The sequence below is a fragment of the Salminus brasiliensis genome, chromosome 2 (genome assembly GCF_030463535.1).
Source record: "Salminus brasiliensis chromosome 2, fSalBra1.hap2, whole genome shotgun sequence".
Taxonomy (NCBI): domain Eukaryota; kingdom Metazoa; phylum Chordata; class Actinopteri; order Characiformes; family Bryconidae; genus Salminus; species Salminus brasiliensis.
Genome location: NC_132879.1, coordinates 19,672,482 through 19,691,364, shown reverse-complemented (window position 1 = coordinate 19,691,364; position 18,883 = coordinate 19,672,482). Strand labels below are relative to the sequence as shown.

Genomic DNA, 18,883 nt, shown 5'->3' with positions numbered 1-18,883 from the left:
TTTGGCACATTTGTTTTTAAAGAGTGCACTTACAGTGCCCCCCTGCTTACAGTGCCACTTACGGTGCCCCCTTGTTATTTGGTCATAAAGAGCCTGAATCTAGACCAGCTTTAATAGGCATCCAGCTCACATTTCTGCTTTATCGCTGCAGCCTTATGCAGATGCTTCTCTTGGCCATCAAAAGGGAATTGACTGACGCTCTCTCTCTGTCTCCAAGGTTGTTCTCTCTGAACTTCTTTGAAGGTGCACATACACCAGAGACTGCATGATCCATGATGGCAGATATCAACCTGATGCTCGTTCTGTAGATACTACGCTCTAAAATAAGCTAGTTGTTATTGAAGCACACAATTTCAGATGGTCATTTAAAAGTAGGCTGTCAATATTAGGGTAGTAATAAATGCACAGCTGACAATATTAGGGGTGTAATAAAACATCGACATATAAGTATTTCAGTGTTATATATTTGCATGTAAACTATTCATTACAAATTTGTGTTTTGGGATTTGTGGTTCTTTTTGTATTGTGTTTAAGTCCTGACTGCTGGAGCTGTGTTGTACTCTATATCTTTAGATTCTACTGTTTTGATTACATCAGGGATGGGGAACTGAGGGCCAGAGTCCAGCACAGTTGTCTTATTCCAATACACTAACTAAACCTGGCTATGAACAGGTGTGTTGAATCTGGTGTACTTTGGCAGGATAAACACAAAATTGTGCATAAATCCAGCCGTCCAGGACTGGAGTTCCCCACACTTGGATTACATAAAGTCTCCTTTTCTTTTACTCACATTTTATGCACATGACAGTGTGTGACTTTAAATATTGATTAAAAAAACAATATTTGCCTTTCTTCCCGTATTATTTTTGTCTTTTTGTTTTAATGGCATTTTATTTTATGCCCACATTTTTGGTTCATGTCAGCCCAGTATTGATACCAAAATGCCATTTAAATGTAAACTTATCTTAGTGGCGATGGAGACAGCGGTCCAAATCAGGGTTTATTGTTAATTTCAGCTCACAAGGTCGTGACTTGCACACCGCCAAAAGCTGAGTGGCTACTTGGGCTACCGGGGGCGGGATTAGATTAAAATCCAAAAGCTCTCGTTTAAGGGTTGGTTGGAGGTGCAGTGTTGTACTTGCTTAATTGACCCTTCAAAATATTCTGAAAACAGTCAGTTGAGCATTAACTCTTACACCTAAGTCTTGGAGAAAGATATTCATTTTCTACATTCTCGGTTGAACACTGGCCCTACTGGCCATGCACCAAGTGCATGCATTTACGTTACCGGTGAGCCCGTTTGGTGAGCTACGCTTGCATATTTGCAGGCACAGAACTTAAATTATGCCTTACCGCTTTTCGCTGAACTTTTCCCTCGCTCAGGCTGTATGACTGCACTGGCTTTTGGCCAGCAGTGCTGAATTCTCTCACTTCTGATTTAAAGCTCAGACTTGAATACATTTGCCTTTTTCGAATCATCTCATTTCCTTCAGGCTCAGTTGTGCCACAGGCTTCCTCCAATAATTCTGTCTGGCCCCTGCGGGCCTCTGCAGCCTCTAGAACGAGCTATAGCTCTTTATGACACCAAGCAGCTGCGTGGATCGCTCTTGCGCCGCTCAGACCGGCGGAGGGAATCAAATCAAGTGAGCAGATGCGAAAGATTCCCGGCCCAGCTCCTTCGCCAGGAGAAGTAATAAGTGAAGTGAGTCACGAGGAATCGTCAGTCACGTTTGGGGCTGATTTCCTTGCCACGGTCGATTCCAAAAATCATAGGCACTGATTAATCTGAGCATCATCCCTGGAGATGCACCTGCGGTCTGGTCTGCTGGGTTTGCAGAGTAAGGAAAGCTCTTCGTATCTCCACATGCAGCCGTACGGAGGCGTACCTCCCGAGAGGGAGAGACACATGCTTGCATACGCTCCAACCATTTGCTCCAGGTCTAATCAGACTGCAGTTGGTGCAGCTTGTGTTTCTGACTGACCATGAAGCTCAGTGTTGGCGGAGTTGCCTGCGGACTGGCTGAGAGTTAATTGTCAGGGTGCACAGTAATTGTAAATGTGAATACAGTAAAATACAGTAGTTGATGTTTGTGTTTTATGCGACAAGGCAAAAAGAGAAGTGGTTGAGGATTATCCTATTCTAAACCAACCACCACTGATTGTGCTGAAGTGTTATGTCTGACAGAACCCATTCGATGTTTTTTTTTGGTTGGTGGTTATTTCCATACATGCAAAATACTGACTGTCAAATAGATCCTGATGTGCAAACAAAAAAACTCCAAAATGTCAACTTTACAGAAGAACGCACAACACTTGAAGTGACTGATTCGAATTTGTCAAAAAATGATCCGCACATGTGCAACCAGCTGCTGCCGATGCAACATCACCAGGCAATTAATGCGCTCCAAAGAAAGCACTGGGTACCGACCTCCATGCCGGCCAGCATCACACTAAAATGATGCAGGGAGAGCGAGAAAGTCATCTACCCACCCAGAGAGAGAGGGCAGGGCCAATTGTGTTCTCTCCGGCTCCGGCTGCTGATGCCAGGCAGCATGATCAATGGGTTATAGTGGCAGCGTCTTGGTCTGCTTGACCACTCTGAGCCTCTTCTGTTAATTGTTTTCTTTAGTTTTGCGCTTGGACAAACTAAACACTACTTGTAGAGCAAAAAAATAATGAAATCTTCTGATGTGGACCTTAATGATTAATCATGGTTTTTATATATTATCATCTTTAGTTTATTGAGGAAAATTGTCCCTTTTTGCCCCTTATGAGCTGCACACCTCTACTCTTCTTCTTCATCTTCATCTTTGTTTTTCCTCTCCTTCATTGTCTTCTGGTTCTTTCCTGTTTTCTTCTTCCCCTTTCACATCCTTCTCTCTCTTTCTTCTCTCTTCTGCTTTCACTCTTCTGTTCTTTCACTCTTCTCTCTGCTTTCACTCTTCGCTTTCATTCTTCTCTCTTCGTTCACTCTTCTCTTTCACTCCTCTGCTTTCACTCTTTTTTCTGCTGTCTTCTTTCGCTCTTCTCTCTTCTTTCGCTCTTCTCTCTGCTTTCTTCTTTCACTCTTCTCTCTCTTGCTCTTCTCTCACTCTTTTCTCTTTCACTCTTCCCTGCTTTTGCTTTTTTCTCCACTTTCACTTCTTTCTCTCTTCTTTCAATCGTTTCTGTTCTTTTCACTCTTCTGTTTTCTTTTTTCTCTGCTTTCTGTTTTCTCTTCTTTTACTCTTCTCTTCTTTCACTCTTTTCTCTGCTTACTTGTCTCTCTCTCTTCTTGCTTTTTCTTTCTTCTCACTTTTTCTTTTTCTTGTCCTTTCCTTCACCTTTTCATCTTCTTTTTTTATATTATTGTGCAATTAAATTCAAGACAACAAAGCAAATGACAGTATATCAGTTCTTTAAAGGTTTCAATTGGTGGCTTTGTGAGCTTGGAGGATTGTAGACTAAATGACTCCCAGTATTTACTACCGTAGTGTTACTGTGTTTTCCTGATATCTTTTGGGTTTCATTGATTTTTGCTGTCTTAAGGTTAGAGAAGCTCACGCAGTGTACTGTTGTGCTCTCTAATTCCAGCGCCAAATGTCATGGAAAGTAGCTCCAACAAAAGAGACCCAGCTTTCTTTTTTTTTTTTTTTTTCTAATTGAGCTGTGCAGCACAGCGTGTGTTCACTTTGTGTCTTCGGTGCTCTTATTTGTCATTTGTTGCTATTCACTAGCAGGGCAAGAGCGGTGTTTTGGATTGATGCCGTTACGTAAGGGCAGAAACTCGGCTGTAAAATCATGCGGCAGCGTTAAACATCAATACATATCGACCCTGTTCGACTTGTCCAATACGCTGCTAATAGAGGCTTTGAAAATCATATTAGAGCATCGAGGGCTCATCTTTTTCAAGCAGGTAGTGAAGTGTGCGGTAAGTAACAGCACAATTACACACACACACACACACAGACCTACACTGTGAAAAATGAAGATGCCAAAGTGTTCTTGAAGCGATAGTGTTTAAAAGGGAGATGTGTGAGGTGTGAAGAGCCTCTTAAAGGTTTATTGAACTTGCACATAATGTAATGGTAAATCTATACCAATTTAAGAGTTTCACTAGAACATTTGCTTTATATGGGGGTTCTTCAGACTTTTGAAAGGTTCTTTAAATGAATTGTCATCAATTCAAAGGATATTTGGGTCTTCTATAACATCATGCGAAGGACCCTTTTTTGGCACCTTTTTCTTTTTGAGTGAGTAGGCTTTTTTATTTTATGGATGATTCATTTAACAAGTGGATGAGGGCTTTTCTGAATGCCATGTCATATTTTAACACAGGTTGTGCTTGAACTGCTTGTAACAGTGCCTGTCTGTATTTGAATGTGACTTTCATACTGACTCCTGTACTGCTCACTGTGCTCGTCGCTGTAAATGTCTTTTTTGTCTCTCGGCTAAACCAACAGGGAGCAAGTCCTGTTGATCTGCTGGTCTGCTCAGGATGAATCAGATTTTGCGCTCACACCCCATTTTATTTATTTGTAATAATACAATGTCAGGCTGTGGGGGTCTCATATGTAATCCTGATCAAAATTCTCCTCTTGCGCTAAGCAAGTAAACAATGACCTGATTTTTAAAAGGTTTGACAGTTTCAAGTTAACAAAATGAAGAAAGGGCCTGAAATAAATGTTTGAGCACCCTGTATTTTTATTACTTAGGAGCAGACTCTATCCAGCTTCTTTTACTCTGTATAGACCTGGTCACTTCATGTTAGAGCGCCGGGATATCGATAACAGGGTTGTGGGTTCGATTCCTGGGCTTGGCAAGCTGCCACTGTTGGGCCCTTGAGCAAGGCCCTTTACCCTCTCTGCTCCCCGGGCGCTGGAGTTGGCTGCCCACCGCTCTGGGTGTGTGTGTACTCACTGCCCCTAGTTCACTAGTGTGTGTGAACCTACCACAGATTGGTTAAATGCGGAGGACACATTTTGCTGTACAGTGTACACTTTGTAAGGCGAATATGCTTACACTGCTATATAACTGGACTCAATATTTATTACACACTGCATAATCTGCACACTACCCCTAACTTATTTATTTTTCTTTGTCTGTATTGTGTTGTGTTGTCTGTCTGCACTTGTACTGTGTTGTCTGTGTTGCACCATGGTCCTGGAGGAACATTGTTTCGTTTCACTGTGTACTCTGTATGTAGTTGAAATGACAATAAAAACCACTTGACTTGACTTGATAAAGTGTCTGATACGTCTCAGACCACCTCCTGAAATGGTTTGAGGGAGCAGGTTCTTCCTTGCAAAAGGCTTCAGGTTCTTTAAGATGCACTGTTCTTCTTAGATGTCTACGCAGCTATGTTTGGGCCATGAGGCTGTGAGGGCAATGGAAAACCTTTAGCTTGTGCACTTTTAAAGTAGTCCATTGTGAATGTTGAGATGTACTAAGTATTATAATCCTGCATTAAAAGCCGTTCGGCCAGGGAAAAAAAAAATCTACAAGCGGTTCTCTCTGAGAGTTTTCTTGCTGTTCCAGACCTCAGCTTGGCTGCTATTTGTTAATTGCTGTTTCTCAATTACATTACGAACTGAAGAAATGGCTATAAGGAGTTAAGACTGTAAAGACATCAGATAAAGTGACTGCTTTACCTACAACATAATAATAAAGGCTGAAGGTCAAAACAAACAAGCTTTTTACATGAATAGGGGTAGGTTAGGCTAAGCTAAGCAAAAGCTAAATATAAACCAGGTGCAAAATGGAGAGAACCCACAAGCAAAAGCAAAAGCAGTCAGGCAGTGCTGCGCGGGGTGTCTTGAAGAGTCTTTATAGCTCTTAATGAGAGGAAAAGGAGCCACAGGGGTCCGTTGGTTACTCAAGCAAAGGAGACCACTGTGGGGTCGCTACCGAGGGTGGGGTGGATTCAGAGCTATTACTGTTTGACACGTTTTTACACAGTAGCAATGAGAATAATCAGGCTAGTCATTAAGGATAGAATTTGAGAGTTTGCATCTGTGGGATTTGTAATTGGCTGTTTGTCGCAATAGTTAAGTTAGACGGTGCCGGGATTAGGCCTGTCCTGATAATTACATTATTGAATTATCGAAACATTTGACCTTTATTGTTTTGCGCAGCATGATCTTTCCCATTATCAACATCAAGTGGGAGTTATCGGGACGCTCAACATGGCATCTGTCTACGGATAAAGTCTAGCCCTTCAACAAAAAGAGCCAATCAGCTCTGGTTATGCCACGAGCAAAGTAGGGTTAGTTTACTAGTGGGGAAAAGCCTCAATGTGCATTATTGAGCTGAACTCTACAAGCCATTCATGAAGTTTTAATGATTTTAAAATATGAATATGTTGTTCTCTCTCCATTCATAGGGATGGGAGCTGGGAACTTACTGTTGTTTAAATGATCATCATCATTCATTAAATTATCATTATTCCTGGGATAATGTATTTTCTGTAGCATGTAAATAGTGATTGCTGCAAGCTGAAGAAACACTTGTCAGGGCTTGAACCACAGCATTCCCAACGAGCCTGTGTGTAACACTCAACAACCCCAGCCTGTAACCCTTAAGCCCTTAGCCCTTGTGTCTATGTGGAAACGTATCTCACAACAACACAAAAAATATGATTTATCGTGAAGCTTCACTCCAGGACCAGTTTGTTGGTCTTGAAATAGATGAGTCCTGTTTTTCACAAACCAACAAACTTTACAGCCCATACTCTCCATTTTGGAGACCCCTTTCCTCCTGCCAGAAAGTGCAGTGTTGTCAGAAAGCTTTTTATGAGATGAAAGGTTAGATTGCAATGCTATCGCATCTTAATAGCAGACAGAAATGTGCAGGTTTTGTTGCTTCTCCTTCTTACGAGAGGCTGATAAAGGGGAATTGCCTGCGAGGAGGCCATTTTCTTCTGCTTATCTCCCTCCAGCCCGACTCAGCAGTTGGGGAAGGAGCAATAGTGCCTGTTAGATCTGCTGGCAAATGAGTCGATGAATTATACATTCAGACAGTAGGCCAGAAGCGCTAATGTTGTTGTGTTTTGATTTCGGAGTTGCTGAAAGTTCTCAATTTCTCTCTCTTGCTCTCTCCCTCTCTCTTTCCCTCTCTCTCCCCTTTTTCATCATTGTTCCAAATCTCTGGCCTTCTTCAGCCTATATGTTATGTCGGATTTCATCTTGCTGTATTCTCACACTGCTGCCCTGGACAAACACGCATGTACGCATGTGTGTGCTCACACCCACACTCGCTCATTAACATAAAATCTGAGCGTGCAAGACTGCTGGGAGGAGAGAGTGAGAGTGAGAGACAGCAAGATTGCGAGGGAGAGAGAAGATAAAAGATAGATCATTAAAAAGCTGTTTCCTGGGTGACTCATCTGCAGTGCAAGGACATGCAGTGTGATGTACAGTGTGTGGATGTGCCCCAGCCTCCGGAGGCCTCCATTACCGGCCGTGTGCCTGATTAATTAGGGTCAGATCAGTTTAGAGGCCTCAGGATACAAGTGCAGGTGGCCCACTGCACGTTTATCAAGGTTAGCGGATAGCTAAGCGTACACACATTGAAATTAAAAGGTGTAAAAAAACGTTCTTTAGATAATTAAGAGTAGGGGTATTGATTCTTCTGTTATTTTGGCAGTATGTTTGGGTTCATTGTCTTTGCCGTCCAGTAAGTTTGGAAGCATTTTCCTGAACTTAGTAGCTTAATAGTTGATGAGATGTTTCCATGTACCTCTGAATCCATTGTGCTGCTGCCATCAGCAGTTGGATAATCACTGAAGATGAGTAAATCAGTGACTGTGGTAGCCATACAGGCCCACACCATGACCCCCCACCATCATGTTTTACTGACAAGCTGGTATGCTTTGGATCTTGGTCAGCCTCCACACTTTGCTTTCAATCTCTGCGGACTTGCTTTAGTAAACTGCTATTCTGTTTTTGTGGCAAACTATCTTGCAGTGGAGCCTCTGTATTTCTGTTCATAATGCCTTCTACATTCCAGGATTGGATTTCTAAATGATAAATGAGTGTTTCTGATCTGTCGGGCAGGTGCACGATTTTTCTTCATTATGGTGGGAATTCTGTCTTCAGCTGAGGATATCTTCTTTGGCCTTCTTGTCCCTTTTCTTTACAATGATCCCAGAAAAGTTCTTGTTCCTTTCAGTTGCGTTTTTAAGAAACTACATGGTCAAAAGTAGTGAAGGAATTAACAAATTACAACATTCCAGAGAACTACATGTAATGATTTGTGGTTCAGTTTAGGGTATGTTTATATATGTAGTTTGGTTCCTTTGGTCCGGACCAAGCAAGAATTGAACACGTTACATTTTAGATCTTTTATTAGATCTTTGCGTTCATACTGACATTTGCAATCGACCCAGAAGGTGGGGAAAAGGTGGCGTATGACGCCTGTATGACGGAAGGTTGCAGGAAGAGGTCCCTGTAAGGAGTCCTTGTTCGCTGGTCCTGCGAGATCCATGCAATAACTAAATCCAACCCCTGGATCCTTAAACCTGGCTTATTAAATCATGTTACCTTGACATGAGTATTGAGCCACACTTTTGATGACGTACACATGCTAATTTGTTCATGGAACAGCGGCGTTCCCAACTCTTTCCCATCTCTCTTTACGTTCCTGAGGCAAATACGCTAATAAATGCAGTTTTAACAGTGGCTAGTTTTTAAACACTGTGTGGTGTGGTTTGGGACACAGCCGCGCTAAACTTAAGTGTCAGACAGAACAAGTTAGGGCACAGAAAAGTGAGCAGGACTGCACGTGATGAGCAGGAGTGACCCCATATCCGTGCACATCTCTGCGCTTGGTTCGTTTAGAAGCCTTTGGTTCATATTCTGTTCATACTGAAACAGACCGAGACTCACCTGCTCAGGCGGTCCACTTGGGCCACTTGCTTGATGCACACCAGAGTTTGGAAGGCAGCTTTAATCCAACCGCAGCTGACCAGTATAAACATACCTTTTAAACTCTTCTAGCCCTGATATCCATGCAGTGGGTCTGAACTTGTAACACCTCCAAGTGGAGCCGTGTTGGAGGTGGGTGTTTAAAATCTGTTTTCCTTTTACTGACACAAATAATCACAGGCTAGCCAAAGCCGTCACTCAAACTGCTGTTCCTTGTTCTTGCTGAACAGCACCTGATCCTATCCAGTTCTGTCAGGTCTGCACAATATTTAGACTGGAGCTGTGACAGAGTTTAAGGAAATCCAGGCAGTCTGCAGCAGAGTTATGGACTCCTTTGTTGTTTTAGCAGTGCATTTGGGGTCATCTTTCTATAGGATGAGGTGCCGTCCTGTTAGTTTGGAAGCAATTTCCTGAACTTGAGCTGATGAGATGTTTCTGTGTACCTCAGAATTCATTGTGTTACTGCCGACAGCAGTTGCATCGTCTCTAAAGATGAGTGAGTCAGTACCTGTGGCAGCCATACAGGTCCAGGCCATAACACCACCCCCACCACGTTTTATAGACAAGCTGGTATGCTTCGCAGCTTGGTCAGTTCCTTTGTGCCTCCACACTTTGCCCTTGCTCTAATACAAGTTAATTATGGTCCCATCTGTCCAGATCTTATTCCAGAACTCTGCAGGCTATTTTTTTTTAAGCAAACGGTCACTCTGTTGTTGTGGCTAACTGGTGATTGGCATTTTGTAGTCTAGTATCTATATTGCTATATTGTGTCTATGAACAGTGGTTATTCACAAGTCCAGACTTGTCTTCTGAATAGTATTTCTGATTGGTCAAACAGGTGTATGATTTTGGTAAGTATTCTTCTCTCATCTGTGGGGGTGGTCTTCATTTGCCTAACTACCATAACTTCCATCTTAATAATGTTGCAAACAGGTGGTTCTGGTAACTCTAAGGTTTGGCTGATGGTATGTGTTATTCCTGGTAATCATTCTTAATAATGGTTCCATCATCTTTTGTCGCATTAGCATGGTTCTGGTCGTCAAGTTGACAGATAGCAAAAGCCAAGAATCATGACTCCTCTCTCATCCTGAGAAGCTCCCTTAGACCTGCACTACTGACGTTTCACAAACACCTGTGAAGCCCTATTTCCCAAACTTTATGATGCATCACAATGGGGTAGCTATGTATGTAATAAAATGGGGAGAGCCATATGAAAGTCAAAGGAACAGTCTCTGCTCGGCTCTATTCCCCTAGCATCCTGGCGCATGCTGCTGCACTCTGGCTAGCTCACGCTGTTTTCACTAACAGCTTTATGGAATCGACTATGAGGCCAAAAGCTCTGTCTGATGACAAAAAGATTACCCAAAGACAGAGGAGGGTTGCTCTCTTGGTTCCAGATGGTGGCCAGGATCAGAAAGAAAGGTTGAGGCAGAGTGTTGTGTGGTGAGACCCTGGAGAGCAAGCAGCGTGGCTTTGGGGGTAATTTATAATGGGTCTCAAGACACAAACGAGTGCACTCATCTTACTGAGAGACAGAGGACGGGCAGACACAGATAGGAAGAGACAGAGAGAGAGATGGACTGTGAGAAAAGGATGATGAGGAATAGACAGACAGAAATGGAGAGAGGGAAAGGAGGAAAGAACGAGATGATATTCCTGTGTGATTGGAATTTTTAATGTGCTTTTTTTTTTTTAAGATGGTCAAAATTCCTATATTTATCCTAGCAGCCTGATTTACCTGTGAACACTCTAACATCACTAATAATTAGGATTTATTTTTTTTAAATAAATACAAATAAATCCAAGTGTGTTGTCTGTGTGTTTGCATAAATAGTACAGGCTCACAGTTTAGATAAGATGAGCTGCATATTAATACTGAAGTGAAGTCACTTTATTTTTGTATATTTTAATCTTATAATCCATTCTGATTCAGCTCCCAGCTCTTTTAAGACACTACAGTCAAGTCATCATGTGGGCTGATAATCTGTTTGTCATCTGCTGATGAGAAATAACGATTTATAGTGGGTGAATATGCCCTGATTTGGGTGAGATTTCTAAAGCGTGTCTGTCTTAGCATTAACATTGGTCTCTTCGGTGCTAGTTTAAAAACAAGGAAAGGTGTGCAGCTCCTCCATCAGTAAAACACAGTGTCTGTGTTATTTTCATAAGGGTTCAGATACTATGTTGTGTTTTCATGTTCCACTGTAAAATAGCTCCACACTGCAAACTCTCAACTCGTCTATTCACCTTCTGAGAACGTCCTTACTGCTGCTGGCTGGGCAATAATGCCCATTAGTGGCACCTTGAGGAGACCAGATGGAACCCTGAACACCAAACTCGATACCAAAGCTATTAAAATATGCCTGGATCTGCCCAGATCCACTGAGACTGATCACAACATCCCCAATTATAAGCATGAATCTAGTAGTCAGCAGTCAGACTGTGGTGTTTTCAGTAAAGTTGTGGCTCTCATGGCTTATTGCTGTTAGCCTGTCAATGAGGGTTTACCGGTTACATTAGCATCATGCTAACAGTGGTGACTTTTGCATGTTGACTTGTTCAGTCGACTCGACAGAGCAAAATCAACGCATAATTATATATATATATTTTTTTACATATGACGTACATTTTCTTCATCTGCACTTTTACCACAGACAGTTAATTGATCCCTACAGGTTTTTGCAGACCGGTGCTGGGACTTTGCCATCAGGAATAAGCTTTATCCACTCAGCTCTTCTGTCCTCTGAGGCTGAGGGGTGATTGCAATTTGCACTGGTCTGGCAAGCCAGCAATAGAGCTTAGCTCTTCAGCACAGTGTTAGCGGGTCCAGAAATGGCTAGCCATCCATTTTCGCCAAGATGCTTCTCAAACCGTGAGTTGAGCTACTCTGATGGGGTGGTGCAATTCTGACGTGTCCCTCTCTGTGACGCTGGAAGGGAAGCCACATCTGAATGATGTGGGTGATGTGAGAATCCCCAGTTGTCTGAGCTAGGCAGCCCTCGTATTTCCACTGAACTCCTGATACCCAAACATTACACCTTAAATTATTCCATAGGTTTCTATTATTAAACATACAGTTTACCTTACTGCTCTTAAAAGGTGGTAAGTTGCTTAAAGGCACTTAAAGGTAGTAAGACTGGTTGCTTAGAACCAGTCACTTTACTTAAAAATGCTTTTTGTGTCTGCATGCCTTTGTGTCTGCATGATTGTACATACTAGGAGGTGTGTGTGTGTGTGTGTGTGTGAAACATAAGGGCAGATGAAAAGGTCACTGTCCTTGTGCTAAAGACACGACTGCTGAGAGCAAAGACAGGATGAGTAATGACAGAAGTAAGATTCTCTCTCAGCACACACACACACACACACACACACACATCCAAACACAAAAAAAGACACCTTCCAGCTCATGTAGACACAGATGTACATGCATTCAGACACACAGTTTCCCTATCTCCCCTTGCAGACACATGTACATGTAAGATCTCCCTGTATCAAACCTTTTCATCCCCGTGTGTGATGTTTCTGCTGGATATTGGTGCGTATCCGTGTTCAGGTGCTACGTGCTCAAACACTCTCAAAGCTCTGTGTGACTGAGGCTAATATAACACCACGCTGCACTGAGCCCCGAACGCAGCAGCAGCTGTGCTACTGCACTACAGTCAGTACAACAGAGAAAGCCCAGGAGAGCTCCCAGCTCCTCACAGTGCTGTGCATGCAGTTTACTACACTCACACACTAGCAAGCAGCGCACACACACATCCATCATCCTCTCAGCTGTCTGTTAGAGCCGATCTGTTCCTCACGCTGCCCGCAGGGTCGTCTGAAGGTGAGGAGGAGCGAAACTAAATGAGAGGTTTAGCCTTAATCACCCGTTTTCCTCCTTTCAGCTCAGTCCCCAAAATCTCTTACTCTTACTTTCTCATCCGCTCTCTCTCTCTCTCGATCTCGCCCTCACCCTCACCCTCTCCTGGTCTCTCTTGCTCTCTCTTGGTCTCTACTGCCCTCCAACTGCTCACACACTTTCTCACACACACTCTCTCGCAGTCTCTTTCTGTCTCATTTTCTCTCTTGCTCTTTCTCTCCATGTCTCACTCTTTATGTCTCTGTTGTTTCTCCTGTTTTGTCTTGACTCTTTGTCTCTCTTTCTGTCTCTCTTACTTTTCCATTTCCCTTTTATTTTATTTTCTGCATCATTAGTTCTTTCTCACTCATTTCTGCAGCCTCTGAGGCATAAGGGATGTTTTTTTCTCACATATTGTGTGTGTGTGTGTGTGTGTGTGTCTGTGTGTGTGTGTGTGTGTGTGTGTGTGTGTTTGCATGCAGCACATGTGTACAGTTTCAGCGCACACATTAAGTGAAAAGTGAATTAGCTGCTTCATTGCTTGCGACTGCAGTAGAGCCTGTACTTTACTGTAGAAGCACTGTATGTATCTTGCACCCCTCAGAGACCCTTTATGACGGCACAGGGTGTGTGTGTGAGTGTGTGAACCACAGGGTATCCAAGCAGATGCCTCTCATTACGTTTTTATGCACACTGCCTCTGTGTTAGATGGTGATGAATGAGTGTGTGTTTTTATAAATACATATATTTGCGCATATATATATATATATCCTGAAAAAATTGAGACCAGAGATCAGTTTCTCTAGTTTTACTATTTATAGGCACTGTGTTTATAGAAATAACATTTGCACTGAATTTCATAAAATAAATTTCATACAAATCTTGCTATTTAGAGCATTTATTTGTGCAAATAATGCAAATAATGTGTAATAATTATAATGCAAAGAAATTATTGTTTAATTTAAACAACACACAGTACTAATATTTGAGCTTTGAGAGCATTCGGAAATCACTATGGTGAAATAACCTTGACTGCCACAGCTCACAGCTTTCATGTCTTGGCAGGCTCTCCACCAGCCTTTCACGTCGCTGTTGGGTGACTTTATGCCATTCATGGTACGCAAGTTTAGGTAACCAAGCTTTGTTTGATGAAATGCCTGATTGCAACACTGTGTAGATTTATAATTAAAGGTTTCCATGGAGAGATTTGTGGCAAACAGTAAAACAATTGCAATATCGCCAAGCTTACAGTATTGCAATATAGCCCAGTATATTGAATCCTAACCCCTGTATCAACCCCTTGTACCAAATTGTATCTCCAGGTTCTTGCCAATGCACAGTCCTAGTGTCCATGCCTGTGTGTGTGTGTGTGTGTGTGTGTGTGTGTGTGTGTGTGTCTCTGTGTGTATGTGTGTGCGAGAAGAAGAGAAATTTGCCGGCTACTGAGCACAGGTGTTAAAGTTAATGAGTGTTTCTTCCCTCAGGTCTGTTGGACCATCTGACCTTTTCTCAGCAGGTGGAAACAGTCCACTTCTAGATCACTAATGTGTGTTTTGTGTGTGTGTGTTTGTTTTTGTTTACAGGTGTTTGGGGACTATTATCACTTTCAGCACAGGAGTGTGGTGAAGAGGTCTCTGTCCGGCCATCGTGGGGTCCACATCCGTTTGCACAGCGAGCCACAGGTACACTCACACACACTCAAAGGGTAGAGACCACTCAACAGAAGCTGAGATGAGAAGGGCAGGGTTGTAGAGCCAGGGGCAGACAGGAGGACGGCACATATTCAGAATTAATAGCAGGGAGTTTCCAGAGGCCTGCAGTACTGAGAGTAGGGTCTGTGTGCGTGTGTGCGCGTGTGTGTGTGTGTGTGAGAGAGAGATGTATGCTAAGGAGCTTGACCCTGGCTCCAGTGATAAGCTATCAGCTCCTGCAGGCAAGGGAAGGCTGCAGTTTGGGCTGGCCAGCTCTGTGCTCCTGTAGATCTCTTAGAGAAGATGGCCTTATCAGCCTCTGCTCTGGAGGCTCCTCTGCTAGCTGGTAATCACCACACACGCTTAGCCTTCAGTCACACGCCTGAAGCTCCTTTCACATTCTTTTACATTCCCCCATCATCCATTCCTCACACCCCAATGGTGATCACCACACCGCACACTCGGTTTGATTATGCATGATAATTTGACATTTTACAGGGACTCGATTTGATTATGATTCATTAGGAAAATGTGGTTTATCATGAAATCACACATTTCACACGGATTCGGATTGATGACAATTCGTTAAGATGATTCAGCGTGTGACAATCTCAAATCTCACAATAATTCAGTTTTATTATGACTCTTTAGGAAAAGATTCAGTTCATCACAGTCTAAAATCCCACACTAATTCGGTTTGATTATGACTCTAGGAAAAGATTCAGCTTGTCACAATCTCAAATCTCACACTAAAGTCCTTTGGAAAAAATTCAGTTTATCATAAAATCTTAAATTTAACAATAATTCAGTTTGGTTATGGGTCTTTAGGAAGAGATTCTATGCATGATGAAATTTAATTTGATGGTGATTCATTTTTAAAATATTTAGCATTTTGCCCTGATTTGGTTTGATTACGGTTGTTTAGGACAAGATTCAGTGCATTAGCAAACTTCAAATCTCACAAAGATTCAGGTTGATTATGACTCTTTAGGAAACAATTATGCATTTTAAGTTCTGCTGTGGTTTGATTGTATTATTTTGTTCGAATTTACTTTTTTTTTTTTTTAATACGACAATTGGTTTTAATCACACTCAATCTTGTAAGTGTAGCGCCAATGCTTACACCGTTTCCTTTATGGGGAAAATACTTTTTTGACCAAGGAAGACTAAAAAGAATGCACTTGACAGTGTTGGAGCCATTTTTTTTTAAACTTCTTTTGAAGTGTGTATAAAAGCATTTGATATTACAAATTACACCATGAGTGAGATGATCACTCACCTTTGTCTTGACTTGTCTGCTACCTAGTCTTGGTGTTATGTGCAGCAGCACACCCCTGATCAAGTACTGCTCCTAAAGAATTCAGTAGGCATATGTGGATGCTTACACAGTAGGGGATATACACAGTGGAAGCAATCCACCAGCCTTGTCTCTCCATGCTTTTGTAATCTATTGTACCGTTTTAAAATTGATGCAGTTAAATCACCACCTTCAGTTTGATGCATCTCGATGTATTTTTAAACCCCTATCCCACACTGATAATCTTCAGCCACCCACCTAACGCTCTTTTCACATTCCCCTATCATTCACTTATCACACACCAACCACGCTCGCTGCACACAGACAAAGTTATAAAGGCTGGAGGGGAAGACAGTCAGTGCAGACGAAAGATAGAGAAAGATGATAGACCCGTGTGTTCTAGCCTTTACTTCTATAAGGCTAACAGCATCATTTGGAAAGGTTCAGTTTAAGGTCTAGGCATTGCAGCTCATGCTCCCAGCCTGGAACACAGACACACACTGGTGTGTGCGCACACACTCTTCTGAAGTCAGCAGGGCCTTACTAATGAACTAGCTTCTGAAATTAGCAGCTTGTAAATACCTTCCCTAAAGCAAGGTCTCCTCGCGCAGATATGTAGTATTTTCGCGCAGTGTGGGAGTTTGCACACGTGTATCAACTCAAAACGTGTAGAGTTCCAGCACGCAGAATGTAATTGCCATGCAAAATGGAAATGAGGTTACAGCCTCTGCTTTTCACTGAGAACGGGGGGAGGGGGGCAGTCAAAGGAAACTAAAAATATCACAGCAAGTGTGACCTTACCTTGTTCCACGGTTTTGGGATAAATTTACTCTCTAGCGGCATAAATATAACAAAAGCAAGGCGAGGCCGAAGTAGAGAGAGTGTGAAGGTGAGGGAGAGGATGAGGGCAAGACTGAGAGAGTGAGAGGGAGTGTGTGTGTGTGAGGATGAAGCCTAAAGAGAGAGGGTGAGGCCTAGAATAAGGGGAAGAGAGTGTAAAGGTAAGACTGAGAGAATGAGGGTGAGGACGAGGCTGAGGTAGAAAGTATGAAGGTGTGAGGGTCACGCTGTGGGAGAGTGAGGGTCACGCTGTGGGAGAGTGAGGGTTATGCTGAGGAAGAGTGCAAGTTTGACGTTCAGGGAATAGGGAGGGTACGGCTGGGAGTGTGGCGATAAGGGTATGGGCTAAGCTCAGGGAGAGAGGGGGTGAGTCTGAGAGGGAGAAGGTGTAAGAGAGGATGAGGGCAAAACTAAGGGTGGGCGAGGATGAGGCCTGGAAAGAGGCTGAAGTGAGTGTGAGAGGGCAAGGGCAAGGCTGAGAGAGTATGTGAGGGCACGGCTCAGCAAGATGAAGGGTGTGTCAGGGAGGAAAGAGTGAGGCTGAAGGGGAGAGAATGTGAGGATGGAAGAGGGAGAGAGTGTGAGGGCTAAGCTGACGGGGTGAGAGAGTAAGGGAGAAAGAGCATGAGACTGCGGGAAGGTGAGGAAGAATGACAATGGCAGTGCTTATCTGGTCCGTAAGCTTTTATTATCTCAACTGCTAACAAAATAAATATGCAAATAAGGTTTATAAAGTAAGTAGTGATTTTACACTCTCATCTTGCTGTGTTCATTTAACCATTTCCAGACTCCTCCATAAGGCAGCGCAGTACTATTTATAGCGATCATCCAACACCTGTTTTGCTTAATCACTGCTTCCTTATGATAAAACAGGTGTGCTGCCGGTGGAACTCAGCAGGGGGCTTCCAAGGGAAATCTGGAACCAAACTTTCTCAAACTACACTCTTTGATAAGGACAGACGCCCTAGAAGAACCACTTTTGGTTCCATAAAGTGCGTTTATGTAGGAAGATGTAGAGCTAATAGTTAACAAATCAGTTAACAGTCAGCGTAACATATTTTCTGACATTGGCTGAAGCGTGTGTACGGTGCTGTTTATGAAAATAGACGTACCTACTGAACATGCTGAGAAATGCATAGCGGTGCTTTTCTATAGTAATACCCATTCAGGTACACAGACATCAAGCGCATGAAAAGCGGCTTGACCTTCCTTCTAGATAAATCTGCGGATCTTTAAATCCACTGTCCCCGGACAAATGCATTGTGCAGATATGAGGAGTATGAATAAATAAATCGCTGCTGTCATTGGAGACACTTTCTAAGGGAAGCTGTAGTTGATATTTAATTGCACGCACATCAGTGTAGCCGAGAGCTCGGGGTAAGCCGGGTGTTTGCCCTCTGCAGGTTTCTTCCCTTCTTCATATTCATTGTTTCTTTTCGCTTACGCCGCACTTTCACAAACACTCCCCCAAATTAAATTACACGTACACACAAACACATACACTCTCTCTCTTACACACACACACACACAGACTGACTGTCATACCCTTAAATTAGGTTTCAGAAAGAAAGGCACTGCCAACACAACATACCCCACTGTTTTACATCGAGGTGCCTGCTGTGCTGCCACCACTGACTAATAAATTACTACCTCTGAATCTACATTACCGACCATGTAATTATGCATCCAAAGTACATATGATTAAGAAAGAGTGGGTCTCTGTCCAGCACCTTCCTCAATATTCAGATGGAGATAATAAAATGAGATGTTATCCTTAAGAGGGAAAAAACAAGACCAAAGTGTTCTTGTGAGTGAAGAGGACAGTTTTATACAAAACTTTGGGCCAAATGACACATTTTGACACATGAAAAATGTGACCCTTTTTCTCCCAATTGACCCACCCTTTCATACCTCCCCCTAGCACTAGCACTGCTTCCGACACTAGGAGGGTAAGGACTTAACACATGTCTCCTCCAATACATGCAAAGTCAGCCACCACCTCTTTTTGGAGCTGCCATTGCCGGACACGCTGACACACTCAAAAGAGTTCTAATAGATTCCAACAGATGCCTGCGCTGGCCACCATTGCTTAAGAATGATGAGAAGCAAGAGCACCACCTACTCACCCACAATTGGCTATGCTCTCTCTGACTCCGGCCCCTGATGGCAAAGCGGCATGGGAATCCAAGATTCAAATTCACGACCCCCGGGCCATAGTGATAGCGCATCAGACCACTGAGCCCTAAACACAATATTTTTAGCAAATCCTAATGCACATTAAAAATGTTACATTAAAAAACCTAATCTGTGT

The 18,883-nt window shown here is 42.8% G+C and overlaps 1 protein-coding gene across 1 annotated transcript in view; it reads left to right on the top strand.

Annotated features, from left to right (window-relative positions):
- furinb (furin (paired basic amino acid cleaving enzyme) b) overlaps positions 1-18,883 on the top strand; it is a 122,878-nt gene that overhangs the window by 51,653 nt on the left and 52,342 nt on the right. Inside the window, exon 3 of the mRNA XM_072669752.1 lies at positions 14,328-14,426. Within this exon, the coding sequence (XP_072525853.1) occupies positions 14,328-14,426 (99 nt within the window). The remainder of the gene's footprint in view (positions 1-14,327; positions 14,427-18,883) is intronic.